Source organism: Setaria viridis, chromosome 8 (genome assembly GCF_005286985.2).
Source record: "Setaria viridis chromosome 8, Setaria_viridis_v4.0, whole genome shotgun sequence".
Classification (NCBI taxonomy): domain Eukaryota; kingdom Viridiplantae; phylum Streptophyta; class Magnoliopsida; order Poales; family Poaceae; genus Setaria; species Setaria viridis.
The window spans coordinates 1,626,567-1,652,578 of NC_048270.2; the positions used below are offsets into that span (position 1 = coordinate 1,626,567).

General features: G+C 43.5%; 5 protein-coding genes across 11 annotated transcripts; 3 read left to right on the top strand and 2 right to left on the bottom strand.

Annotated features, from left to right (window-relative positions):
* Positions 1-75: 75 nt before the first annotated feature.
* Positions 76-3,245, bottom strand: LOC117833428 (calcium-binding protein CBP). The gene is made up of 5 exons (XM_034712906.2): positions 2,537-3,245; positions 1,288-1,334; positions 983-1,158; positions 567-585; positions 76-457 (listed from the first exon to the last, which is right to left on the bottom strand). Exons 1-5 carry the CDS (start codon positions 3,111-3,113, stop codon positions 353-355), a joined length of 924 nt encoding a protein of 307 aa, XP_034568797.1. The 5' UTR covers positions 3,114-3,245; the 3' UTR covers positions 76-352.
* Positions 3,246-3,975: 730 nt separating this feature from the next.
* On the top strand, positions 3,976-11,598 carry LOC117866846 (uncharacterized). The gene is made up of 13 exons (XM_034751132.1): positions 3,976-4,236; positions 4,577-4,674; positions 4,869-4,951; positions 5,070-5,196; positions 5,414-5,474; positions 6,098-6,195; positions 6,267-6,351; positions 6,452-6,575; positions 6,848-6,949; positions 7,029-7,093; positions 10,937-11,018; positions 11,140-11,219; positions 11,302-11,598. The coding sequence occupies exons 1-13, from the start codon at positions 4,046-4,048 to the stop codon at positions 11,357-11,359; spliced, it is 1,254 nt and encodes a 417-aa protein (XP_034607023.1). The 5' UTR covers positions 3,976-4,045; the 3' UTR covers positions 11,360-11,598.
* Positions 11,599-11,678: 80 nt separating this feature from the next.
* On the top strand, positions 11,679-15,962 carry LOC117866847 (uncharacterized). 4 transcript variants are annotated; one of them, XR_004643017.2, is made up of 13 exons: positions 11,679-12,027; positions 12,133-12,230; positions 12,394-12,476; positions 12,612-12,738; positions 13,465-13,525; positions 13,796-13,893; positions 13,975-14,059; positions 14,152-14,275; positions 14,550-14,651; positions 14,767-14,831; positions 15,221-15,302; positions 15,431-15,506; positions 15,603-15,962. XR_004643017.2 is itself a non-coding variant. In XM_034751134.2 (13 exons), the coding sequence occupies exons 1-13, from the start codon at positions 11,825-11,827 to the stop codon at positions 15,658-15,660; spliced, it is 1,266 nt and encodes a 421-aa protein (XP_034607025.1). In that variant the 5' UTR covers positions 11,679-11,824; the 3' UTR covers positions 15,661-15,962. The 4 variants fall into 4 exon arrangements, 1 of the variants encoding a protein (XP_034607025.1); XM_034751134.2 differs by having other exon boundaries at positions 15,427-15,506; XR_004643019.2 differs by lacking the exon at positions 15,603-15,962 and having other exon boundaries at positions 14,754-14,831; positions 15,431-15,489.
* Positions 15,963-16,770: 808 nt separating this feature from the next.
* Positions 16,771-21,458, top strand: LOC117866848 (uncharacterized). Of its 4 annotated transcripts, none has more exons than XR_004643020.2 (13): positions 16,772-17,053; positions 17,227-17,324; positions 17,519-17,601; positions 17,840-17,966; positions 18,901-18,964; positions 19,290-19,387; positions 19,475-19,559; positions 19,665-19,788; positions 20,048-20,149; positions 20,306-20,370; positions 20,907-20,988; positions 21,084-21,159; positions 21,270-21,458. XR_004643020.2 is itself a non-coding variant. In XM_034751135.2 (13 exons), exons 1-13 carry the CDS (start codon positions 16,845-16,847, stop codon positions 21,301-21,303), a joined length of 1,251 nt encoding a protein of 416 aa, XP_034607026.1. In that variant the 5' UTR covers positions 16,773-16,844; the 3' UTR covers positions 21,304-21,458. The 4 variants fall into 4 exon arrangements, 1 of the variants encoding a protein (XP_034607026.1); XM_034751135.2 differs by having other exon boundaries at positions 16,773-17,053; positions 21,080-21,159; XR_004643021.2 differs by lacking the exon at positions 20,306-20,370 and having other exon boundaries at positions 16,771-17,053; positions 21,080-21,159.
* LOC117866850 (cytochrome c-type biogenesis ccda-like chloroplastic protein 1) lies at positions 21,445-24,678 on the bottom strand. The gene is made up of 12 exons (XM_034751138.2): positions 24,518-24,678; positions 24,347-24,427; positions 24,192-24,247; positions 23,753-23,880; positions 23,546-23,631; positions 23,411-23,442; positions 23,122-23,283; positions 22,789-22,861; positions 22,579-22,679; positions 22,312-22,404; positions 22,080-22,126; positions 21,445-21,758 (listed from the first exon to the last, which is right to left on the bottom strand). The coding sequence occupies exons 1-12, from the start codon at positions 24,624-24,626 to the stop codon at positions 21,683-21,685; spliced, it is 1,044 nt and encodes a 347-aa protein (XP_034607029.1). The 5' UTR covers positions 24,627-24,678; the 3' UTR covers positions 21,445-21,682.
* Positions 24,679-26,012: the final 1,334 nt, after the last annotated feature.

Here is a 26,012-nt window from a genome sequence, read left to right on the forward strand (position 1 = left end):
TGTTACCGGGCGCTGTCAAGTAGCTCGTGGCGGCAACCTTGCAAAAAGGTGCTGACGACCCGAGTGGCAGAAGCATGGCACAAAAAAAATAACTAGATTGTTCTTGTTGAACAAACACACAAGTGCTATATATAAGATGCAGCATTTTCTGAGGCTAACCATACACACCCACAGGCACCCCAGCCAGCACATTCACCGGTTTTATTTTCTGTCAAGAGTACAATTTTATGATTCGCAACGCAGCAACACCAGTCAAATCCCAGAATTTAAACTCAGCTAAGAACAACTCTGCACATAACCATTTTTACACAACTGGCATGCTCTGAAGTCTGAACTGTGGAGTACACTGCCACTAGGCGATGAGGAAAGGGAGCACGGTGAGCATGAAAGCCTCGTAAGTAAAAGTCGCAGACCCGGAGTATGCGGTGTCCTTCTCCTTGAACTTCTCAGTCAGTCCCTGCAAATTATTCCAATCCAAACAAGTAAGCACAGGATATTGGAACAAGACGCCAAAAAAAGGAGTTTGCTGAGACTATTTGAGCTTGCGCAGTATGGTGGAGGCATACCTTAACAGTGAGACAGCATCTGCAGAGGTAAAAGAAAGAAAAGGTGAAATAGTTAGGATTGTGGCACTGGGCAAACTGAAAGCATATTGGATGTATTCACTCTTTCCAGTATTAAACATCAAAATCATCGTGTATCAGAAAATATGGCTGAAACGTTGGAGGATAGTTGATGAACAAACCAGTTATTAGTTTGACCTTTTGCAGCTTGTTAGTTAAGACAAGTTTAATTCAAAATATGGAGAGAAAAAAACTGTTCCACCATGATAAATTTCATAGGCGCTATCAGTGGGTTATGGACATCCACGACAACAGCACTGTATGATTCATTAGACTATCCATAACAGAAAAATCTGAAACAAAAAAATTGGCAAACAGTGAAGAAATAAAGACGAATTAACTTGAAGGAAGGCCCTTACTCAATGAAGTTATCATATTCAATTGCTCTGCTCTTGCCCCCAGTCTTGTCAAATTTAGACACAAGCAGGTCTAGCACAGTTGGAGAGACAGAATATCCCAGACTGAGAAGAGCATCACGCAGTTCTGAGGAGTCAATCTTTCCACTTCGATCACGGTCAAACCTTTCAAATATTCCCTGAACGATACAGTGAAATATTAGTATGTGATACTAAGCATTACTTTATTACATCAACCGATTGGTTTGCTTATATAGCACAGAAGTAAAGGTTAAAGAAAAGGAGCAATAAGTTGCAGAACATCTTACTCTCCAATTCTGAAGACTATAAAACACAGAAGTAAATTCCTTGGGTCCTGAAAAGATGGAAAACGAAAATTAGCATTTGAAATACTTAGGAAAGTAAGAGGTACAGGAGATACAAGGGAAATGGTGAAACTACTATATGCATGTCTCATGCTTGTGGGGAAAAAGGAGAAAGAAACACAAACTATGCCAGACTGCCAGTGTTAGAGCGAATGGGTAGAGAGTGACATGACCAGTAGGCAGTACCACTTCATAGTTCATACTGCAAAGAAGTTCCATGGTTGCAATAAGACTGCTAACAAGAACTTCATGTTACTTGCAGCATGTACTCATGAATTGAACTCGACATTTCTTAGCAAAAGAATATAAAAACAACATAGAAAATGACAAAGAAGCACAACTTAGTGCTGATCTTTGGAGTTGAGACTAGAACGTGACAACCCATGACTTGATCTCTACATTTTAGAGCAAAGGAAAACAGAAACAACATACGAAACTCTTGCAAAAGTGATTTAGCTTGTGAAGTTAGTATTTTCAACTTATATAGAATCCTTAACAAACAGAATCGGAATCTAAAGGACTCTAGCAAACATGAGGGTTCACCAAACTACATGCATCACAGAGAAGTGATATGCCAGAGCAGAATCACTTCATAGTTCATACACTACAAAAAGAAAAGTCCCATGGTTTCAATAAGATTAGTAATTGGAATTTCCTGTTATTATACTTAGTGCTGTACTGCTGTATCTATGGTGTGTGGCTGGTACTTGGCAACAACCCTATAATGACTGAAGTCCTCTACACTCTACTCCGCATGATCATTTTCCACATAAATAAATGGATCTACTTGATCAATTCAATACTTAGCCACTTAGTACAAAACGAAGTAAACTCTCTATTTCTTTAAGTAAAGAACAAAACGCCAGTGCAGTCTACAGACCACGCCACTCTGTGTGCCTATGACGGGGAAACCCACGAACTACGAAGAGCTGCACATGTACAAGTACGATACATCAGGCCACGTAAAAGTCTTCCACCTCCCGATTCCCAAAGTCAAATACGTCGGGCAATTAGTCAGAGTAGATGGGCAAATCCGGAGACATACACGCGCTGCGTTGGGCTGCGTGCACGACGCAACACTAAACCATAGCACCGCTGGCCAGCACGATGGCTGCCCACGGCGCACTCGAGCCGCGAGCCGCGGACTGGAACGAACAATGGCAGGACGGAGGGAGGAGATAATGGGGCTTACCGATCTTGCGGACGTTGGTGTTGGTGAACAGGTACATGAGGAGGTGGACGGTGCGGAGGCTAAAGCTCTGGTTGTACCCGGAGAGCGCGGCCTGCAGCTCCTTGTCGTCGATCATCCCGCTCCCGTCGCGGTCCGCCGCCTGGAAGCAGGCCACCACGTTGGGGTCGGTCCCGGGCGGGAACGCGGACGGCACCAGCGACGCGAACGGGCTCCCGTACCCGCCCGCGCCCCCGTACGCCGTCGGCGGCGGGGCCCCGTAGGGCGCCGAAGAGGGCGGCGGCGCGCCGTAGGGGGCGGAGGAGGGTGGCGGGGCCCCGTAGGGCGCGCCGTACTGCTGCCCGGCGGGCGGGGCCCCGTAGCCTCCGCCGCCGTAAGGCTGGGAGGAGGGCGGGGCGCCGTAGTAGGGGGGCACGGAGGAGGAGGAGGAGGTCTTGCCTTCCTTGGGGGGCTTCTCGCCGTAGGGCGGGGCGGAGGGGGCCGGGGAGGAGCCGTAGGGAGGTGGGGCGCCGTAGCCTCCGCCTCCGCCGGCGCCGGGGCCGTAGGGGTAGCCGGAGCCGTGCGGCGGGTAGCCGGCCATGGGGGCTTCCGGGCTTGCCGGCGACGAGATCGCACACGGGAGACGGTGGCCGGTGGGGAATTGGGAATCGAGAGGGGTGCTCGGAACGGAACGGAATTGAATGCGATGCAGCGGAGCAGGTTTGAGCAGGGGGAGGGGGGACGGGAGGGGCCTTTTATGACGTGGCGAACCAAGGCGGGCTCGGAAGGTTTGGGTTGGACTTGGCCATGTTTAGTTGACCAATTTTGAAGTGCTAAAATTACTGTGCTAGCACTGTAGCACACTGTAGTATTTCGTTTGTATTTGTGAATTATTGTCTAAACATTGACTAATTAGGCTTAAAAGATTCGTCTCGCAAAGTACAACAAAATTGTACAATTAGTTTTTAATTTCATCTACATTTAGCATTCCATGCATGTACTGCAAGTTTGCTGTGATGGAGAATTTTCTAGTGATAAAGTTGGAATTTGGAGGTGAAGCCCAGAGCGCGTCAAGAAGGCAAAGAAGGCTCGGAGCCGCGGCTTGCGTGACCGCGGACAACGCCGACGCGGCGCCGGCGCGTTGAAGCGATCACGTCCACCGTGTTGTTTGGTGACGAAGGATCAGCGTGGCCATGCCTGCCGGGCAGGTTGCGGCGAGAGGAGGAAGCATCGCTCACGCCTGCATGCAATGGAATGTTCCTTCTCCTGTATGCAGACTTGAGAAATGAGAAAAAAAATGTGGACAGGAGGAGGAGCATGAATGTTCGGATGGGCCAAGATCATGGTCCGAGATACGGGCCCATCTTGATGAGTTATGGCCCAACCCCAAGGATGCTTGCCCGCCACTACTGCCTGCTACCGTGCCAACGGTTGGTTGGTTGCCATTTGCCATTGCCAACGACCACACGTCTCACACGTGACACGTCGTTCTTGGAGAGAGCGCCGGTAGCCCACCGCGCGCACGGGAGCGGAATGGCCACCATGGGCGTGGTCAGAGCATGCGCGCCTCCCGCCGCCGCGGCCACAGCTGCTGCCAAGAGGAATCCCTCCAGGAGCGCCCGCGTGCTCGTGCTCGGCGGCACCGGCCGTGTGGGAGGATCCACGGCCACCGCGCTCTCCAAGCTCCGCCCCGACCTCAACATTCTCGTCGGGGGACGGAACCGGTATCCACCCTGATACTACCTCCCCTGAATCAGCAGAGTATCCTTGTTATCTGTTCAAGCAATCAAGCTGCATATCAAAATACATATACATATACATATACATACATACATACATACATATATATATAGACACACACATACATACAAGTAGAGTATACTCTATGCCCGGCCATAGAATAGCTTATTCTGTGATCAGCCTATCCAACGTACTAAAATAGTTACAATTACTTGAATGGTTTCAGACAACAATATAGTCGACTTGCTAGAATTGATGTATCCATTCTTGTATGCCGCAATTTACTATAAATTGATTGTACCTTATTGGTGGCCATTTCGCTAGGGAGAAAGGTGAATCCTTTGCAGCTAAGCTTGGAGAGCAGTCTGAATTTGTCCAGGTTGATACCGGCAATACCAACATGCTGGAGGACGTGCTACAGGGTTAGTAATGCAGCATCCTACTTATGCTGCGGCTAAATCAATCAGAATTTATCGATTCATGGTACAATTCCACAATAGCAGTAGCAGCTGCAAAGCTCCAAACAACCCTCTGCAGACTCCCGATGTTCAAGCCCCTATTTTAATTTTGCTTGAGAAGAAGCATAACTACCTGAAATTTTCTTCATTCCCCACAGGTGTGGATTTAGTTGTCCATACTGCTGGACCTTTCCAAAGGGCGGAGGAGTGCACTGTGTTGCAGGCAGCGATATCTACTAAGGTAGTGCAGAAAGTTTGCCAATGGAAAAATGACGTGCTTTATGCACGATTGCTAATTTTGTAAGATCAATTGAAGAAAAAAATAAAATGCTATTGGTACACTTTCTTTTCCTGAGCAGACAGCATATATTGATGTTTGCGATGATACTGATTTTTCGTGGAGAGCAAAAGGTTTCCATGAACAGGCAAAGGCCGCAGGTGTTCCAGCTATTACTACTGCTGGCATATATCCTGGAGTCAGCAATGGTAAGGAGTGCACTCGATTGCACGTTTGTACAGACCTTCTTTCAGGACAGAATGTGATGCAAATTAAAATGGACCACACCAATTTTCTTACAAAAAAATTAATTAAATTTCTACATAGATGGTGTTTCTTCTGGTAATAGAAGTGGCTATTTAGAAGATGCAGAATAATTGACTTTTTTACTGATTATTAATGTATTGTATACTTCTCTGGTGACAGTGATGGCTGCTGAGCTTGTACATGCTGCCAAAAGTGAAAATGGCGAACCTGAGAGATTAAGGTTAGAGTTCTTTATTTGCTAGAAACGAAAAATACCCGTTAAGTGTGGAAAGGGTGGCTGGAGCTGGATATAGTTTTGTGTTGGTATGTAGCGGTTTTAACCGTACACGTATAATATGTTCTCTCCTAATAGATAGCCGAGATGAGAACGGGCCTGGGACCAATTGGTCACCAGAAGCCTCAGTAGCACCGGCCTCAGTAGGAGGTCTCAGGTTTGATCCCCTTTGGAAGTGGGTTTCGGGGGGATTTTCCAGGAATTTTCCTGGACTGCTGCAGCCTCAACACGTGCTGGGAACTGGTGTCCAAGACCATCTTTTCAAGGCAGGCATGTAAGTGTGAGTGTAGGATGTAGGCTTTAGCTTGCGCATAGGTGTGTGGGTGTAGTGTTGGGTGCGTGTGTGGGGTGTGTCTATGGATAAGTTCGGATACTACAACTTGTAGTCTCATAAGCGAGGCTATCTCAAAAAAAAAAATAGATAGCCGAGACCATGTTATGTTACAAACACCTGCATAATTTCTGTATTGTATTAACCAGTTTCATCCATGGTTCCTTGATTTTTGAAGCTAGTAACCAGATTTTTACACATCCATACCTATTCTATATGTTGCTAAATGTCCTTTTAGATTCTTCTACTATACTGCAGGTACTGGTGGTGCTGGTCCAACAATACTGACAACAAGTTTCCTGCTTCTTGGGGAGGATGTAATTGCATATAACAAGGGTACCTCTTATTTCTTCGTTTGCTTATTTATGGTGTTCCTCGGGGAAATCTTAAGTGTGTTACTAATTCAGGAGAAGAAATCAAATTGAAGCCCTACAGTGGAGCTCTGAACATTGATTTCGGAAAGGGGGTCAGAAAGAAAAATGTTTACTTATTGTAAGTATACTTTGGGCCATATTTTTCTTTTCTATATCTTATAATTTATAAAACTGAACATCCATGAGGAGTAAATTTCACATTACATTATCTATTCCAGGAATTTGCCTGAAGTGAAGAGTGCTTTTAAGATTTTAGGTGTGCCGACTGTTAGTGCCCGATTTGGTACTGCTCCTTTCTTCTGGAACTGGGGAATGCAGGCTTTCACGAACTTTTTACCTGCCGTATGTCTTTCCCTCAGGTTATGCATTATATAAAGTTAATTCATTTGAGCGTGTTTAGTTATAGTTGCTACTGGTAATATTGTAATAATAATAGCAGTTGCAGACAGCTATTAGCATTTATCTTCCTGCAATTATAACATTTAATCAGTAGTTCCTGCATTAAAGTTATAAACTTTATGGTTTGCTGTTGGGTGGAATTGAGAACCTGTACATGACAATATTCGGATTCAGTTCATGTTAATTTGACCTGGTCCTATCTTGGTCCTCATCAGGAGTTCTTGAGGGACAAAAGTAAGGTTCAGAAGTTGGTTGAGTCTGTTGATCCTTTGGTTCGAGCCGTTGATGGCATTGCAGGAGAGCGTGTCTCCATGAGAGTATGTTCTTCAGCTGTGTCAAGAGTAGTGATGGACTACTAATGGACATTGTCTGATAAAATTTATTTCATTTCTGTAGGTAGACTTGGAGTGTTCAAATGGGCGCAATACCATTGGATTATTCACTCATAAAAAGCTATCTGTGTAAGTACAGATCATAAGAAGTTGAGCATCCTTGCACAATACCTCTGTTGTCTAATATTCTAATTTTTTTAATTGTCTGATTATTTACAAATGCAAAGCTTCAGGTGTACTTTAGATTAACTTTGTCCAATTTTTTAGAAAAAGGAAATGTTTCCGACCTCAGATTAACTTTGTCCATGCCACATCAATATTGATAGTTTCCTTGCTTTCCAAATTAACCTATGGAAACCATCTGTTTCTATCTTTTGCCTCAAACTGGGAGAATGTGTACTTCAGATTTTTTGTTTTATTTCCAATCCCTTACAATGTTAGTGTTAGCTTTACATTTGTAATCTAGCATCACCGTATTGACCAGGCATTCATAGTTAAAATTAGCAAAGAAGTTAACGTATGGTTAATTTGAGAAGTTCTCGTGAGCTCTTCAGTTTCTTTTACCAGGTGACCGAGATTACTGGAAATACACTATGTGTAAGGAAAATGGCTGTTATGGCAAGTGGGCCGGCCGCAGGCCTAGGCCCATGAGTACTGTAGCTCGTGAACAGTATCAAGAGGGGAATAAGATTGGTTTGTTAGCAGGTCATTAGAGATAAGGTTATTTAGATTAGATTGGGTTTGTTAGGGAGTTGGCTATATAAGCACAGCCGCACCATCCATTGTAATCAAGCAAGAAGAACCCTAAAAGTAGTCAGAGCCTCCAAGGGAGGGCGACGAATAGGTTCTTCGTGCTATCCCTAGTTCTACCATATCATTTGGTATTCAGAGCCTTAGATCCTACGACCCTGCCATCACCAAATTTTTTCCACCCTGCGCAAGATTAGATTGATCCCACAAATCCCCCAAAACCCACCCACAAATTGCATCTTCGCATCAACAATCAGCCATGGCAGATTTCACCACCTTGGTTGAGGGCATCAGATGCGTGTCCAACGATGTCAATCACGTTTCGGAAGGGCTTGATCTCTTCGCCCACAACATACGTGAGATATTCGGCGAGCTCCGTGAGGAGTTACTGCTCCTGAAGGACAAGATCGTAGTGCCGCCAGTGAAGACCCAACTTGCTGCAACCGCGACGGCCATGGCAACATCGTCCTCACCGGCCACGGCAACATCTTCCAATCTGCTGGCGGGGACTGTCTCCACTGTTGATACGGTGGAAGATTCATACATCGTCGTTGCTGCCTCACCGCCAACTTCTACGGCTTCCTTACCGACGATCGTGGCAGCATCTTCTCGAGTAGCATCACTTGTGCCGCTAACCCCCGCAGCACCATCAGTGGCAACGCCTTCTCCTCCAAGGGCATCGTACCTAATTCAAGCCACTACATCGAGTCCGCCGGCGGCATCTACACCAACAGTACTACCGGCCTACAGCAACCACGCGCGCAAGGGCCACAATCCTCACCCGCTGAAGCTACGACTCGCCATCCTACCCGGTGTGCGGACCTGTGTGTTCCCCTACCGGCACCATCCTTGGCGCGCCCGCAGGCTAGCCAGCCTGCCTACCAGCGCCGCCTCTGGCACGCCCGCGGGCCAGCATGCCAGCGCCACATCTGGCACGTCCGTGGGCTGACCTGCCAGCGATGCCCCGGAGCCGGCAGGGGCACCGCACCTGCCAGTCGTGGCTTCGACGGTCGCCTCGATGCCCGCAGCATCGGCCTCCTCCCCGGACACACTTTTTCAACATGCTCGAGCCTCCCAGTAGCTCAGAGACTCCGCAGACCTCCCGACCTGGTGCAGTCTTCACGCCACCATCTGCCTATAGCTCGTCCAGGCCTTCAACTACGTCTGCTCAAGTGTGCTTCATCGCCACCGGGTTCCATCCACGTATGGTCTGCAGCTGTGAGCATTGCCATAGCTCGAGGATGAGCTGTCTTCGAGGGGTGGTGAAGTGTTATGGCAAGTAGGCCGGCCGCGGGCCTAGGCCCACGAGTACTATAGCTCATGATCAGTACCAAGAGGGGAATAAGATTGGTTTGTTAGCAGGTCATTAGAGATAAGGTTGTTAGAGAGATAAGGTTATTTAGATTAGATTGGATTTGTTAGGTAGCTGGCTATATAAGCACAGCCGCACCATCCATTGTAATCAAGCAGTAATCAAGCAAGAAGAACCCTAAAAGTAGTCAGAGCCTCCAAGGGAGGGCGACGAATAGGTGCTTCCCTTGTTATACCATATCAATGGCCCTAGGCCATAATGATTTCGATGATTAATGACAATATAGTCATTGGGACTAATGTGTTTGCAAGATGTACCTTTGTAGGTGTTTTATAGGTTCCAAGGATGAAATACAAAACCATCAAATGATAGCAAAATCCAGAGATAGTCTTATTCTAAGACTCTCAAATGATGGTAATGAAGCCGGGACAAAAACACGCGAAGACTGGAAGAGAATCCTGATGGGAATTACCACCGACGCAATCCACCAATTCGTATGGTGGTGACCAAGTATGGTCACTGAATCAATCGGTGACAAGTAGTAGGATAGCAGCAGGGCCAAGGCAATGGTCACCAGATCAACCGGCACGTAGAAGATCAAGCCACTGAATCAATCGGTGAATCAATCGGTGACAAAGATGACCAAGGTAGCGTGTACTGTGACCACCGACTCATTCGGTGGGCACAGAGGATCACCACCGAATCAGTCAGTATAATCGGCTTGTTTTAGGATCAGCTCAAAATCGGCTCTGTCTACTTTGGAGTGATTTTAGAGCCACACCAATTCATATGGTGGCTCAAGGAGCAGGGCAACAATTGAGTCGGTGAAGGAGGAAGGCAGCAGCTCAAGACAGTCGCCGACACATACGGTGATAGTTAAGATAGGGCACACTGAATCAGTCGGTGACCCAGGCCCAGGCATCAATGGGCGTTGGCTGCCCAACGGCTAGTTGAGGTGGCATGCACTAACTCATTCGTTGACCACCCTTGTATACCACTGAATCAATCGGTGCTACGCAGAAAGTTGTAACAGCCGGCAACGGCTAGTTTATTAAGTTGGGGCTATTTATACCCCATTGCCCGACCATTTGAAGGGTGTTAGAGCTTGGAGAAGCTATAGGCTTGGTTCTCACGTACACACAAGTGCTCTATCCACCAAAATGCTCAAGAGAAGATTAAGGCAATTAGCATAAGGCTTAGATCTTGATTAGTGCTAGTTTAGGCCTATTAGTGCATTGCTTTAGGATTTAGCCTAGAGTTAGGCAAGGTTTGCACACCTCCTTTGTGTTGGTGCTTGCGCGCACAAGAGTTGTAAATCCGGAGCTTGTAAGTCTTGCAAAACCCTCCAACCGCGTTTGTGGAGTGGCCGTCGGTGCTTGTGATAGGGAGGAGAGGCTCTAGGCGTTTTGCCGAAGCTTTACCAAGTGAAGAGCGGCAAGGAGCATCCGGGAGAGGCTAGGCGGAGACCCACTTGCGCGTGGGGAAGGCCCGTCGGCTATCCTACGGAGTTACTTGACCGGGGAGCTTATGCCCTTGCGCGGGCATTCTCTTTGAGAGGGGTTCCAACAACGAGGATAGTGCAGTAAAAATCGCCGCGTCGTCACGCCGGGAGTTTGCCTTCTCTACCTCATTTACCCTCCGCATTTCTTATTGCACTTACTTTCCACATTTGCCTTTCCTAGAATTGCCATGTGTAGTTTGTAGGATTAGAATTTAGAGTGCAAAACTCTTTTGCGGTAGAGATAACAACACATAGAAAAACCTAGTGCACATCTAGATAGAAATTGGATTAAATTTTTATATATGCTTGGAGGCTTAGTTTTTAGAACATCCAATTCATCCTTTTTTTTAGTGTGTTGCGGTCCCTTCACTCTGCACTGCACTAAGCATATGCTAGATTGAATTTTCAGATCAGTGGGCTTCGGAACAGCCGCGTTTGCTTTAGCGGTTCTTGAGGGCAACACACAGCCAGGAGTTTGGTTTCCAGAAGAGGTGAGTAATGCTTTAGTACAATAGCCCTAAAAAATGGTTTAGTACAATAAAAACATGAAAAGGAAAGTCAAGAAATGACTTCATTTCGCAAACTAAACTACGTCAAATTGTTATAATGCAGCCAGAGGGAATACCAATCGAAGCAAGGAAGCTGCTTCTTGAGCGTGCATCTCAAGGGACAAGTAACTTCGTGATGAACAAGTGATCTCTCCTTTTCCCAACCTCAAAAACAGCATTAATGTTCCAAATCGTGTTTTGTTTGAGCTAACATGTGAATTGGCAGGCCTTCCTGGATGGTAGAAACTGATCCAAAGGAAGTCATCCTAGGAATCTATGTGTGAGAAGATATAAATGTGCTTAAATTTCCTGGATGCTGGACAATGGCCAACTAAATATTGGAGTAATTTACCAGCTGCGAGAAGTTGAATGCAACAGCCAGCAGCATGTTGAAGCCCCCCAGATTGAGCATGATGTTTTTGTATGACTATTTGGGCTATTTTATGTTTGAAAGGGTTGTACATGAAAAATGATGGTTATAAGAAAAAAGAATACAGGTGAATAAAAGCAATTTTGTGCAGCACACAGATGATAAACTTGTACGCTGGCAGACGCATTGTCTGTGCAACAACCTTACCTAAAATTCATTTGACGTTCATCGCTCCACTGCCACCATCACCAACGGTTGCCAACGACGCACGTCGTTCTTGCGCTCGCTCCAAACAGCGCCCACGGCGACGCAACACTTTCACCGACATCCCTCGGCGAGAGCGGTAGCCCGTAGCCCCCTAGGCGATAAGCCCACCGGAATGGCCACCATGGGCGTGGTCAGAGCATGCGCGCCTCCCGCCCCCGCGCCCACCGCTCCATCAGCCGACGCTGCCAAGAGGAAGCCCTCCAGGAGCGCCCGCGTGCTCGTGCTCGGCGGCGCCGGCCGCGTCGGAGGCTCCACGGCCACCGCGCTCTCCAAGCTCCGCCCTGACCTCAACATTCTCGTCGGAGACAGGAACCGGTACCCCACCCTCGATACCAACTCCTCTGAAGTCTGAACCAGCAGCGTGTCCTTATCTGTTCGTTCTGAAATAATATGCCACTTATCGGTGGCCCATTTTGCCAGGGAGAAAGGTGAATCCTTTGCAGCTAAGCTTGGCGAGAAGTCTGAATTCGTCCAAGTTGATATCCGCAATGCGAGCTTGCTGGAGAAAGCGCTACAGGGTTAGTAATGACACATCCTACTTATGATCTGACTAAAGCTCCAAACAACCCTCACCTGACTCCTGATGTTGTTTGGAGCTTTGCAACAGTTGGAGCCCCTAAACCACTGTTTAATTTTGCTTGAGGAGAAGAATAACTACCCGAAAATTTTCTTTTTCCCTAGGTGTGGATTTAGTTGTCCATACTGCTGGACCTTTCCAAAGGGCGGAGGAGTGCACTGTATTGCAGGCAGCGATATCTACTAAGGTAGCACAGAAAGTTCGCCAACAGAAAGATGCTGTGCTTGAGGCGCAATTGCGTCATTTTTGTGAAATCAATTGAAATTTAAGAAAATGTTACTTACCTGAAAATGCTATTGGCACACTTCCTTTTTCTGAGCAGACAGCATACATTGATGTTTGTGATGATACTGATTATTCATGGAGAGCAAAAGGTTTCCATGAACAAGCAAAAGCTGCCGGTATTCCAGCTATTACTACTGCTGGCATATATCCTGGAGTCAGCAATGGTAATTGGTGTATTTTCTTTCTGTTGGTAATTTGATATTCATAAATTTCCTCGTATGTGCTTATTCTCTTTTGACGAATTGTACGACCACATTTTTTTGGACGGCAAGTTAGATAAATCATGTGAACTCAAGCTAGTATGAAGAGGGAAAATGGGGAAATAGATTAAGCATGTATGCGCAACATTGAAATTATAGAAATGAGTTGCTCCCTCTGCACAAAATGCATAACAATGACATATCAGGATTTCGAAGAAATGACATTTACTGATCTTTTCTATCACAGTGTGCTGCTAAAGGCTCTGGAAATGTAATTAATGTATTTTTATGGTGATATATTAGTATTATTTGGTTACGTCAATCTATATGCATTTTCTCATATTAGTGTGGTCAAATTAAAGTTAAAATTGTATGACTAGACACTGTCCAGGAAGAAAAACTGCATACATTTGTGCACTAGGGAATGGAGTAATGGACCAATGGATTATCGTTTAATTGCCAAACTTAAATAACATGTCCTCACCAACTGAGGAAGAGGCTCAATTGTGCATTCGTTCTTCCAGTTCCAGGACACAATGTGATACAAATCAAAATTGACCACACCAATTTGTGTACAAATAATTTAGTGAATTTTCTTTCATTAAGTAATAGAAGTTGCCATCTAGAAGAGGTGGAATATCTTGAATTTTGTAGTGACTATTAATGTATTGTATTCTTCTCTGGTGACAGTGATGGCTGCTGAGCTTGTACATGCTGCAAGAAGTGAAAATGGTGAACCTGAGAGACTCAGGTTAGATTTCTTTTTTTTTTCTATAAAAGGACATGTCAAAATAGTTGTTCAGTGTATGGAAAGTGTGGATATGATTTTCTGTAAATCGTACAAGTATGATATGTTCCTTGCTATAGATAGGCTGAGAGTATTCATGTTATGTTTACAAACACCTCATAATCTCTGTGTTGTATTAACCACTTTCTTCAATGGTTCCTTGATTTATGAAGGTAGTAATTAGTGTTTTTACACATCCAGACCTATTTTATATGTTGCTAAATGCCTTTTTAGATTCTTCTACTATACTGCAGGTACTGGTGGTGCTGGTCCAACAATACTGACAACAAGTTTCCTGCTTCTTGGGGAGGATGTAATTGCATATAACAAGGGTACCTCCTACATTTTCATTTGCATACTATGGTGTTCCTCGGGAAAATTTCAAGACATTCTTATTTGTGTTACTAATTCAGGAGAAGAAATCAAATTGAAGCCCTACAGCGGAGGTCTGAACATTGATTTTGGAAAGGGGGTCAGAAAGAAAAATGTTTACTTACTGTAAGTACTTTGAGCCAAATATAACTTACAACACTGAAATCCAATATATCCTTAAGAAGCTAATACATTTCACATTTTGTTACCTATTCCAGGAATTTGCCAGAAGTGAAGAGTGCTTTTAAGATTTTAGGTGTACCAACTGTTAGTGCCCGATTTGGTACTGCTCCTTCCTTCTGGAATTGGGGAATGCAGGCTTTCGCAAACTTCTTACCTGTTGTATGTCCTTTTCCTCAGATTATGCATCAGGAAGTTAATTCATTTGAACCCTTCTATTTGTAGTTACCAGTAGTAACTAAAACTAATACATGTTACAAACAGCTACTAGCATATATCTTTTGGCAGTCACAACATTGAACCAGTAATTCTTCTATTATGGTTAAACCCAAATGATCTGTAATTGATTGGAATCCAGAACATATACATAACAATTTTTCAGATTGAGTTGGAGTTAATTTGACCTGAGTAACTGACTCCATCTTGCTTCTTCCAGGAGTTCTTGAGGGATAAAGTTAAGGTTCAAAATTTAGTCAAGTCAGTTGATCCATTGGTTCGAGCCATTGACGGCATTGTAGGAGAGCGTGTCTCCATGAGAGTAAGTTCTTTATGTGTGTTCCAGGAAAAAAAGTTCTTTATGTGTGTTAAGAGTGGTACTGGACCACTAATTAATGGTCATTGCCTGTTCCATTTCATTTAGTTTGTTTCTGCAGGTAGACTTGGACTGTTCAAATGGCCGGAATACTATTGGACTATTTACTCATAAGAAGCTATCTGTGTAAGTACAAAGCACGGGCAATTGAGCATTCTTGACATCCAATACCTAATTGATATCTAGTATTTTAATCTTAACATTTTCACCACCTGCTATCTGATTATGTACAAATACGAAGCTTGCATTAGCTTTGTCCAAAGCACAATGCAATATGAACTGATGATTTCCTTTGATTTACAATATCTTCCTGTGGAAATCCTCTGTTCCAATTTTTTTTGTTTAAAACTGGGAAAATACCTGGTTGCATTCTCTTACAGTGTTAATGTTATGAAAATTTTCTAGTCAGATGCCACCAAAAGGAATTCATACGTCAAAATTGGAGAACTAGTTACATAAGGAAAACTATATGTCTATATCTACTTTATCTAAGCATGCTATATTGGAATATTCAGATCGGTGGGCTTTGCAACAGCTGCATTTGCTTTGGCAGTTCTTGAGGGCAACACCCAGCCAGGCGTTTGGTTTCCAGAAGAGGTTAGGTTTAATGGAAAAAGAGGAAAGGAAAAGAGAAGTTTCTTTTTTTTAGGCAAGAAAAAAAAGGAGTTTACAAAGGATATTTGTTCCCCAAACTAAACCGTCTCAATTTGATGTAATGCAGCCAGAGGGGATAGCAATCGAAGCAAGGAAGCTTCTTCTTGAACGTGCATCTCAAGGGACAAGCAACTTCGTGATGAACAAGTGATTTTTCATTGCCCAAACACAATAGCCTCATATAATGTTTCAGCTGATATGTTTTATCTCTGAGCTAACTTGTTCTGCCATTTGAATTGGCAGGCCTTCCTGGATGGTAGAAACTGATCCAAAGGAAGTCGGCCTGGGAATTTATGTGTGAGATGATTAAGTATGCTAAAATTCTTGGATGCTTGACAGTGCTCAGCTAAATCTTGGGAGTTAGAGAAGTTGAATGTGGCAGCCAGCAGGATGTTGAAGTCCCCAAGATCGAGCATGATGTTTTTGTATGATTGATTGGGCTATCTTGTTTTTTAAAGGGTCGTTGTATATGAACAATGATGGTACACTTGAATGGGTGTGGAAGCATGGTACATGAAACACCCTAGACCCAAAACCATGCAATGTTCATCTCTACACATTAATGATTGATTATGCATAGGCCTAGCCTATCTTTCAGCATCAGCTCTGGGGGTGGGGTAGTTACCCATGGTGTGGTGGCAACTACCACCCGTTTGAGGATATTTTTAAAACATTATCCTTTGTCATATGGATGTTAACTAAACAAATCTACAGCATTTCTTTATGACATATATTTTTGTAAATGCAAGTGTAGACTGTAGAGTAGCCATGCATACATGTTACTAGCTATTATTTATGTTGTGATATATGTGCCCACTGCAAAATAGTCGAACGTTCATCTTCTATAATATTTTTTTTACAAATTCTGGGCTGTTACTGGCTATATGTTTGTCTTTTGTTTGAGTTTTTTGGATGTGAAAGGATCCTAATTATGTACTTTATTTACTCTCTCAATTTCTAACGACTGGACCTCGATCACTAATTAATAAGGCATGTATACTTAAAAGATTGAGGTGTTGCATGCACGTCTCAAGGACAACGAACCATGTGGTGTGATGAACAAGTGCTCTCCTTCCAACATCTCTGCGGCAACCAAGTAGTTGAAGATGTCAGTCCTATAATGTGAAATAGTTCCATTCAATTCAATTTTGCATCACTTACACTTCATCATTTGCCTTCGTGACATCTAAAACTCTAGCTAGAAAACAGAGTTTAGGGATTATGAGGTCAACGGTATGGGGATTGCAGAATCAGGTGCATACCGTGTGATCTTCGCGCGTGACGCATGCATTTGTGGTTTGTGGGTGGCGTGTGCAATTAGATAGTGTATATACTTGAGTTGACCAATGCCGACGATACGCAATCGATTATTCTTTCTTATCTCTCCTGCTAATAAACCTGAAAGCAAGCGAATAGCGGCTAGTTTATATGCAAAACATGGATGGAGAGCCCCTGTGAGGAAGAGGAAGAGGAATATAGTTCACCATGGCCATGGTCGTCCGAGCATGCATGCCGCTCCCTCCTACCACCCCTCCTGCCGCCGCCGCTCATTCCACCGTCGGCGAAGCTGCTGCTGCAACGAGGAGCGCCCGTGTGCTGCTGCTGGGAGGCACCGGTCGCGTGGGCTGGTCAACGGCCACCGCGCTCTCCAAGCTCCGCCCCGACCTCAACATCCTCATCGGAGGCAGGAACCGGTAAGCATCATGCATGCATGGCCATCATTTATTTTTTGAATAGAAGAAGAAACAAAAGTGAAAGGCTAATGGCCATGGCAGATTTGAGATTGGAGGCCCTTATTAATTAGCTTGAAATTTGAATGGATACCCATGGTTAACTTATAATTACTAATGAGCATACTATTTTCTAGGGAGAAAGGTAAATATTTGGCATCTAAACTTGGAAAGCGATCCGAGTTTGTCCAAGCTGATATTCATGATGCAAGCATGTTGGAGGAGGCGCTGAATGGTTAGTCTGTAACATTTTCTCCAGCGTATGCCATGCACTACTCATGCTCATGCGCACGACGACTTTGATGCCGCGATTTGTGTATAACTTCCATATGATGTTTGGCTCCTATAACCCATCATTGGTTATGTTTTGCTTGATGATGAGAAACATGCATGACTGGCTCGAGAGTTACATTCCCTTTATTTTCCCAGGTGTGGATTTAGTTGTTCATGCTGCTGGCCCTTTCCAAAGGGAGGACAGGTGCACCGTCTTGGAGGCAGCAATATCTACTAAGGTGAAAACATGCATGCCATGCTTGGTGCATGTGCACACTAAAAAAAATTAGATCAACCTAGGAGGCAAGTTCACGACCAACACCTCGTACCCTAACCAGTTGAGCTAAGCTCACTTACTATGCATGTGCACACTCATCAGTCGCATAATGTCGCATAATTTACACTGCGTCTATTGAGGTTAATGATATGCTTACTATTATTACTAACTTGGCATCCTCATTTATTTATCCCGCGCAGACACCATACGTTGATGTTTGCGACGACGTGGATTATTCATGGAGAGCAAAAGGATTCCATGAACAGGCAAAAGCTAGTGGTGTTCCAGCTATTATTACCGCTGGCATATGTCCTGGAGTGAGCAATGGTCTTCACATCTCCCTTAGCTTGATACAATACTTCAGTATTGCTTTCTATTCTCCCGTTTGTTAAGAGCTAGCGTTATAAGTAGTTTATAGTACCTCAGTTTGTCAGTCATGCTTGTTCTTTGATTAAGAGCAACCGCATCTCCTTTGAACAATAGTTGAGAGATAAATGGCATGCACATGATATATAGCTCACAGTACTTTTCAATGGAAGCACAAGATGCAGCCAAGGAAGTATACGAAGAATGGGAACAAGAAAATTTGTTTTCAAAACCACTAATAAGATTGATTACTTGCAAGTGCCTAAAACTGAAATATAGAAATATATATGAAGCTAGCAATTAGCATAATGTCAGTTGAGAAACGAAGTACTCCTCTGTACTTCAACGCATAACATGGGCGTAATAGGTTCTTGAAGAAACAACCTTTAATGCTACTTTTTTTATCACTATATTTTAGGAAAATGATAAGAGTCTTTAATATTTTCAACTTGTATTGACTTCACCCTATATATAAAAGCTAAATACATTCACTCATATGAGTGGTCGAAGGATCATTGCGCTAATATACGAAGTCTGACTACATATTGTCCAAAACTACTGCATCCATTTAATATACATGTGCGAGTATCATTGTTGAATCACCGATCCTCAATTAACGACCATATCTTCTAAAAGTGAGCAAAGGAACTCAAAATGCATGCTCTCATTCAGCAGACAGGGACGGGATGCAACACAAATAACCATAGTGGATAATGATTTTTTTTGTGCAATTGACTTAGTGAAAAATTATACATAGATGGTTGTGCATGTGCTTTGTTAAGTAGTACTAGCTGCTGAAATGCATAGAAGAGGTGAACATAATCAGTTCTTTTGTTGCAAAAAGTAACAAGTCTTTTATTGCTTGTTCATTTGTTGTATTCTGCTCTTGTGACAGTGATGGCTGCTGAGCTTGTGCATGCTGCAAGAAGCAAAAAAGTTTGCAAACCTGAAAGACTAAGGTTAGAATTCTTCATGGTCTAGAAAAGTAAATTCAAAATAATCATTCGGTGTACAAAGAAGGGTGGTTGCAATATTTGGTTTTCTTCTGGTACGTGGTGGAGTAAAGTATTGTTTCCCATTATATATATATATATATATATATATATATATATATATATATATATATATATGATTTCACTCCTAAGTCCTAGTAGGTACTTAATTTGAGTAACCCTCTTATTTTAAAAACATCTCTATGTATCACATTCATAAGTTTATAAATGATTCGAGATTTATGAATTTAGAAATTAGCATCCTTATGCATCCACTAAATCTCTTCTCTAGGTTTTCCTACTACATTGCAGGTTCTGGTGGTGTTGGCCCAACAACGTTGGCGTCAAGTTTTTTGCTTCTTGGGAAGGATGCCATTGCATATAACAAGGGTACTTTTGACTTCCTATCTGCACTTGTGGTGTTCTTCAGTGTCGAGGAATATCTTAGGATTTTGGTCATTGTTATTACTAATCTAGGAGAGGAAATCAAGCTGAAGCCCTACAGTGGAGTTCTGAACATTGATTTTGGAAAGGGCGTTGGAAAGAAAGATGTTTACTTACTGTAAGTACTTTTGGCCAATACTTTACCTTGCAGCATAATTGACAAACCGGAAATCCAGTAGCCATAAAGGAAACTAATAAATTCATATCATGTTATCTATTCCAGGAATTTGCCTGAAGTGAAGAGTGCTTTTAAGTATTTAAATGTGCCCACTGTTAGTGCTCGATTTGGTTCTGATCCTATCTTCTGGAATTGGGGAATGCATTATTTCGCTAATTTCTTACCAATTGTATGTATTTCTTCAACCAAATTATGCATTGTGAAGTTAATTCATTTTGATCCTTTTAATTATAAATTCTACTAGTGAGGGTAACTAAAAGTTAATAGAATTTGTCTTTCTACAATTACCTTGATTATAACCAGCATTAGCTGTCTCTCACTTGACCAGCGTAATTATCACCACTGGGCTGAAATAATGAGCATAGTATAATAAAAAGGTCATTGGTGTTAATTTGCATTACACCTGACTCCATCTTTGTGCTTTGTAGGATATCTTGAGGGACAAAAATAATGTTTTGAAGTTAGTTGAGGCCATCGATCCCATTGTTCGAACCATTGATGGCATTGTAGGAGAGTGTGTCTCCATGAGAGTATGTATTATGCATCTCTTTAAAAAAATAAAAGAGAAAAGTTGCCCCAGAGAAAATGTGGTGGCACATGAATCCTAAGCAATATGCATCTCCAGTAAGCAGGAACCTGGACTAATAAATCGCATTACACCAATCAAATTCATTTTCTTTCTGCAGGTAGACTTGCAGTATTCAAATGGCCAGAATATTCTTGGATTATTTACTCATAGAAAGCTATCCCTGTAAGTACAGAGCAGTAACAATTAAGTAACCTCAATATAATACCTACTGCATCTAGTCACAAACAAGTGGTGTTTCAGACATCAACAAGGTCGCCAAAATACAACTTTTGATTCATCCTTACTGTTACAAATATTTACAAAACACTGCGAAAGTATATTTTGATGAAACTATATTTTGAGATAAATTTAACCGTAACATTTTTAAATACTCAAACTCAACACTTAAAAAGTAATATGCTACCAAAGTTTCAAATATTTGACTTAAGACAACACCAAAACACTACTTATTTGTGATTGGAGGGAGCAATTAATATCTAGGTCCAACATTATTTACTCATAGGAAGTTTCACTTTGTTATAAAACTAAATGTTGCCAGATCTAATTAACCAGAAAAGTAAACAAACATGAACACATACGTTTAGGGTTTAGGGTTCAAAGCCTCTCGATTTATGAGTTTTATTATGTGCACAGTCCGTTAGAAGCTCAGGTGTACCCCTAAGTTTTAGCAGCTACTAAAAATTGTGTGGATTTTTCAGATCGGTCGGTTATGCAGCAGCTGCATTTGTTTTAGCGATTCTTGAGGGCAACACACAGCCAGGCGTCTGGTTTCCGGAAGAGGTCAGGCCGTCAGGGTGCTTTTTTCAGGAGGAAAAATTGAAGAGTTAACAAAATAATTCCTGCCTAAACTGTCAATTCCATTGTGGTGTAGCCAGAGGGAATAGCGACCGAAGCAAGGAAGTTGCTTCTCGAGCGTGCAACTCAAGGAGCAACCAACTTTGTGATGAACAAGTAATTTTTGTTCCAACTTGAAGAACCTAGGACGATAGTTCAAGTGTTCAACTAAATGTGTTCCGTACTTCTGTTTCTGAGCTAACATTTTTAGCCACTTGAATTGACAGGACTTCGCGGATGGTGGAAACTGGTCGGAATTAAAGTTCGCCTAGGAATTTATGTGTGAGAATATAATGTGGGCTCAAATACCTGTCTGTTAACTTAATATGCGATTTCTGTTACAAGTATGTTGGAGTAAGTTACAATCGTCAAGAAGTTGAATGCGACGGCCTCACAGCCAGCTGAAGTTTCGCACAGTTGATATTTTAACATGATAAAATATCCAGGAATAAAATTTTAGCAGAGTAGACCTCCAGGCTCTAATCATCGAGGCCCAAACAGTCTACTAAGGTCAAGATGTTTTGGTTGTCCCGAGCCACTGTACATAACTATACACATTGTTAGCATGAGTTAGCTACTTTACTTCTTACATTTGGATCATGTTCAACAGACCGTTGCCGCAGTTCTTGTCCAGCAAGGACTACATTACCATGGATGTTGCAGGAAACACCCTGTCCAGTAAGGTATAAACTCCTCCACCAAGAAGAAATGCACCACTGCCAAAAAAAAAAGTTAGTTCAGGACATATCTCAGGGGGGGGGGGGGGGGGGGGGAAGGCAAGTATTAGAAGACGGAATGATTGATAATAATCTCGACTTCAGATAACATGTTTTTGGAAATAGGTGAGTTCAGTAGTTTGCAGAGCCATCACATGCAAGTGCATATGAAATCTGAAAGTTGATGAAAACTTGTCATATGTCACAAGGCTTCAGTTTCCGAATCATGACTAGAAAGCACAAGATACAAATGGATATTCAATCCAACATTTAACCAGGCACTTAACAGAAAACATTCAGATACCAGTTAGAAGTAGATACCTGATTGGGTTTATCCATGCTGAGTATCTTCTGAATGACAGCAAACTCTACAGAAGGCAATTAACTTAATTATGGGGGCACAAAAGTAGTATAACAAATTTGGTCTATTGCTGTGGTGCTATTAATTAAGTTTTAAGAGCAATTCAAAGTTCCTATCTTGTTGGGTTGTTTTTATCTGTGGTTCACACCCACCACAAAGTCCTCAAGAAAGATAACAAGACGATATTCTCACCTGCAATACTCCAGCAAAGGAAGCTGCAATAAGAAGAGGTGCAACATAGCCGGTCGTATATGTCAACAACAAGCTTCCTCCAACAATTGGATCCTGAAAGAAAAAAGCTCAAACAATGGTGTCAGGAGGAAGAATGTAATTATCTACTGTTTTACTAATCAAAGTCTCCATGATAAAAATCTGATGAAGTTTTTAGCTGTGTTGAACTTTAAATAACAGTAATGAACTATTGACCGCTGAGCAACTTATTCATCCCATTATACATACTCTTGAAGTGGCCACATATCCCAGAAGGGTAGCTAGAACAGGTGTACTGCAAGGTGATGCTGCCAATGCAAATGTAAGACCAGCAAGATATGCTTGTACACCTGCAAATTATTAGCAAAGAAAAATATTATTTGCAAAAAAAGCGAAGCTTGATGATATGCACATTAGTATTCTTAATAGGAAATAAACAATGGTGTCAGGAGGCATCACTTGAAGGGAGGTTAGCTGCAGCAGTTCGTGGGTCAAAATCACTGAAAAACGAGGGAAGTTGCAACTCAACTACCTGTTGAATACAGAATAACCAGAAAATAAACAGTTAGGGCAAAATCATGTAGTAATATGTACTGTTACGAGAGTAAAAGCAGAAATATGATTCCATCAGAATGAACTACCACTACAATCAGTTTATACAAGTATTTATGATGAGAAACTGAGAGAAACAGGCAATAACTCATAACAATTTAGCTTAAGCAAACAGGGTAGAAGAAAAGCCTTGTCTGACATGCTCCATTTTACGAATTTTTCGTTTCTCCCATGATTTACCTCCAGAAGATTCAATCCCATGACAATGGCCAACCCAGAAGCAGCCACTGGGAGTCCTTGCCCAACCTGCCCATAAGCCTTTCCAGCAAAAGAGGCAGCAACACCAAGAATAGCTAAGGTTGTTGCCAGTCCTAATGAAAATGCTATTGAATTTCCAACAACCTAATAAGCAGGAAAAGTCAAATCAGTACATATCAGGAGTTACTCAAGGTAAGCATCCAGATGGAGATGCCCAGGATAAATGAGAATTTCTTCCTAGTTTTTCTATGGCATACAAAACCACAATTACCTCAGCCTGGCCTTTCCCAGAACCGAATGCCCCTGAAAGTTTACGAAGAAAGAATTATACCAGGGTCAATGAGTCATCAATGACAACCGATTCTTGTGAACCTATCAACTATTCAAAACATAAACACATGCTTACCTATATATCCTAGAGTCAATGGTAGAACACTGAGTGTACAAGGAGACAGACTAGTTACAAGTCCAGCGCCAAAAATGACTGCTAAGCTGGAGAATCAAAGGTAAAGGTTAGAAAGGAAGAGATATCGCAGTAGGAAGAGAAAAGGAAAAACTGAGGAGGGTAGAATTGCCAACAAGAAGTTAACAGAAGAGAAGAAGAAAAACAGACCTAGTGAAACTGAGAGCAGATAGCTGATCCTGAACAGCCTCATTAGCCTGCTGCCCAGCTGAAAACAGCAAACCTCCAAACCAATCTCCAATGCCAAGGTCAGCCAAGAGGAGTCCTGATGATCCGTGCTGATGAGAAGCAAGTGGTTTGCAGGGATTAAAGCAAAACAAATAAACCTTTGCAATGGAAGTCTAAACAAACTGATGGAACAGGAAAGATACAAGAGCAGAAATTGACTACATTAGAAAGGCAAAAGTGTATGTTGTTGCTCATTCCTATAACTAGTACATGGTAGATGGTACAGATTCAACAGTTTTACAACATATTAGCCACGCTGTAATCATATTCTGACACAAAGTAATCAGGGATCAACAACTCCTTAATGGACATTAAACAGTGAAAATGGAACATATTTGAAGGCACACGTGATTCTCCTAACCATAGGATCCAATAGCTCAGTAGCATTTGCAACGCCAGCAGCAACCAGACTGCCCACTGCAACCCAGACATCGCCCTCATGTCAGTCACGGCCATTTCATCGAACAGACTGCAACCGAAGTAAGCATGCCGGGAACAGGGAAGCTCGGAGCTTACCTGCCACAGAGGTCAGCAGCATGGGGCACCGACGAAGGAGCGAGCGCTTCTCTGCCGCCTCCGATTTGAGTCCACGAACCACTGTATGGGAAAACAAAAACATAAAAAAAATTAGGAAGAGACGGAATAATCAAATAATGACGCGCGAGCAAGCGGCGGGCACAGACGCACCAGGGGAAGAGGAGGTGCCGGAAGCAGCAGAAGCAGCCTGGGCTGGGAGACGAAGGAGGGGTGAGCTGCTCGCTACGGTCACGGGACGCGCGGCCATGGCGGAGAGCATGGTGGTGGGCAGGTGGAGTGGACAAGCAACGGCCAACGAACGACAACGATATACTGGTTGGAACGCGTAGATATTCTTGGGCCCAGTTGATAATGGGCCTGGACGGGCCTGGCCCAAAAAACTGCGCTGAATAACGGGAGATCTATGGCCCTCTTTGGCAGGACTTTTGCACCGGCTTCAGATGAAGCCCTGCCAAACGGGTATGCTCAAAATGGCTTCACGCCTTCACCAACGAAGTCGGAGAAATGCTACGAAACGGCTTACACTGAACGGGCGAAGCCGAAAAATCTCCCGTAATCCTGGGCGAAAGTGAAAATGCCCTAACCCGAACCTTGCTCGTTGATGGCGCGCGCCGGGGAAGGCAACGGCGCCCCTACAACGTTGAGGAAGGGCGGAGGCGCGCCTGCAACAGCGAAGGGCGGTGGAGAAGCAGCACGTGATGGTGATGGAGCAGGGCGGCGAGGGCCTCGCGCGGCAAGGTCGAAGTGAAGCAGCAGAGGAGCGGTGGAGCCTCGCGCTACGCGGCCGGAGCGAAACAGCAGGACAGCGCGGTGGCCGGTGGGGGCTTCACGCGGCACTGGAGGAGCCTAACTGCGAGGAAGAAGCGTGCTGGCTAGGTCTGCGGATAAGGACGGGAGGAGACAGATAGATAGGGAGAGCGGAAGACCGGAAGGAAAAAAAAAAGAAAAGAAAATTGCGATAAAGGAAAGGGAAGTTTGGTTAACGTATAATTTTTTTAATTTTTTAATATGAAATCACGATATAAATGGTGGGAAAATATAAAACTCAAATGCACATCCAAATTAAATAGCTATTGGCATATTGAACATTTAACCTCCCACATCCATCCTCTAGGATACATGAAAAACCGTTTTGCCAAATGCTCTCCAAAACGACTTCGGTTTCAACAGAGAAGCTACCTCACTAGAGGAGCTACAGCCGGAGCCCTACCAAATGAGTCCTGTATCTTCCTAAAGTTTTTTCCTTACCCAACTTACATTATTTGAGACTCGTACGCGCAGTATATCCGTTCGATGCATTCTTTCTCTCCCCCAACCCTAACTAGCTCCTATCCACAAGCCACCCCTAGTCCCATCGCGCGCTGCCCCCATGCTGCCCCAGCTCTTCGCTAGCCCGCGGGGCTGGCTCTGCGCATTGTTAGTCGTCTGCGCTGCTACGCCGATCCAAGCACCGCTGTCGACCCTAAGCTACGGTTCTGAGCACCATTGGATGCGTCGCCCCGCGCGCCACTAGCCTCATGCATCGCCGCTCCCCTATGTTCATCGGCCACTTGGGCGGCTCTACTCGAGGTTGAAGAAGGAACGGAAAAAAGAAATGTTGATTTTTATTTGAAAAAGTATTGAACCTAATTTATTCAATTGTTGA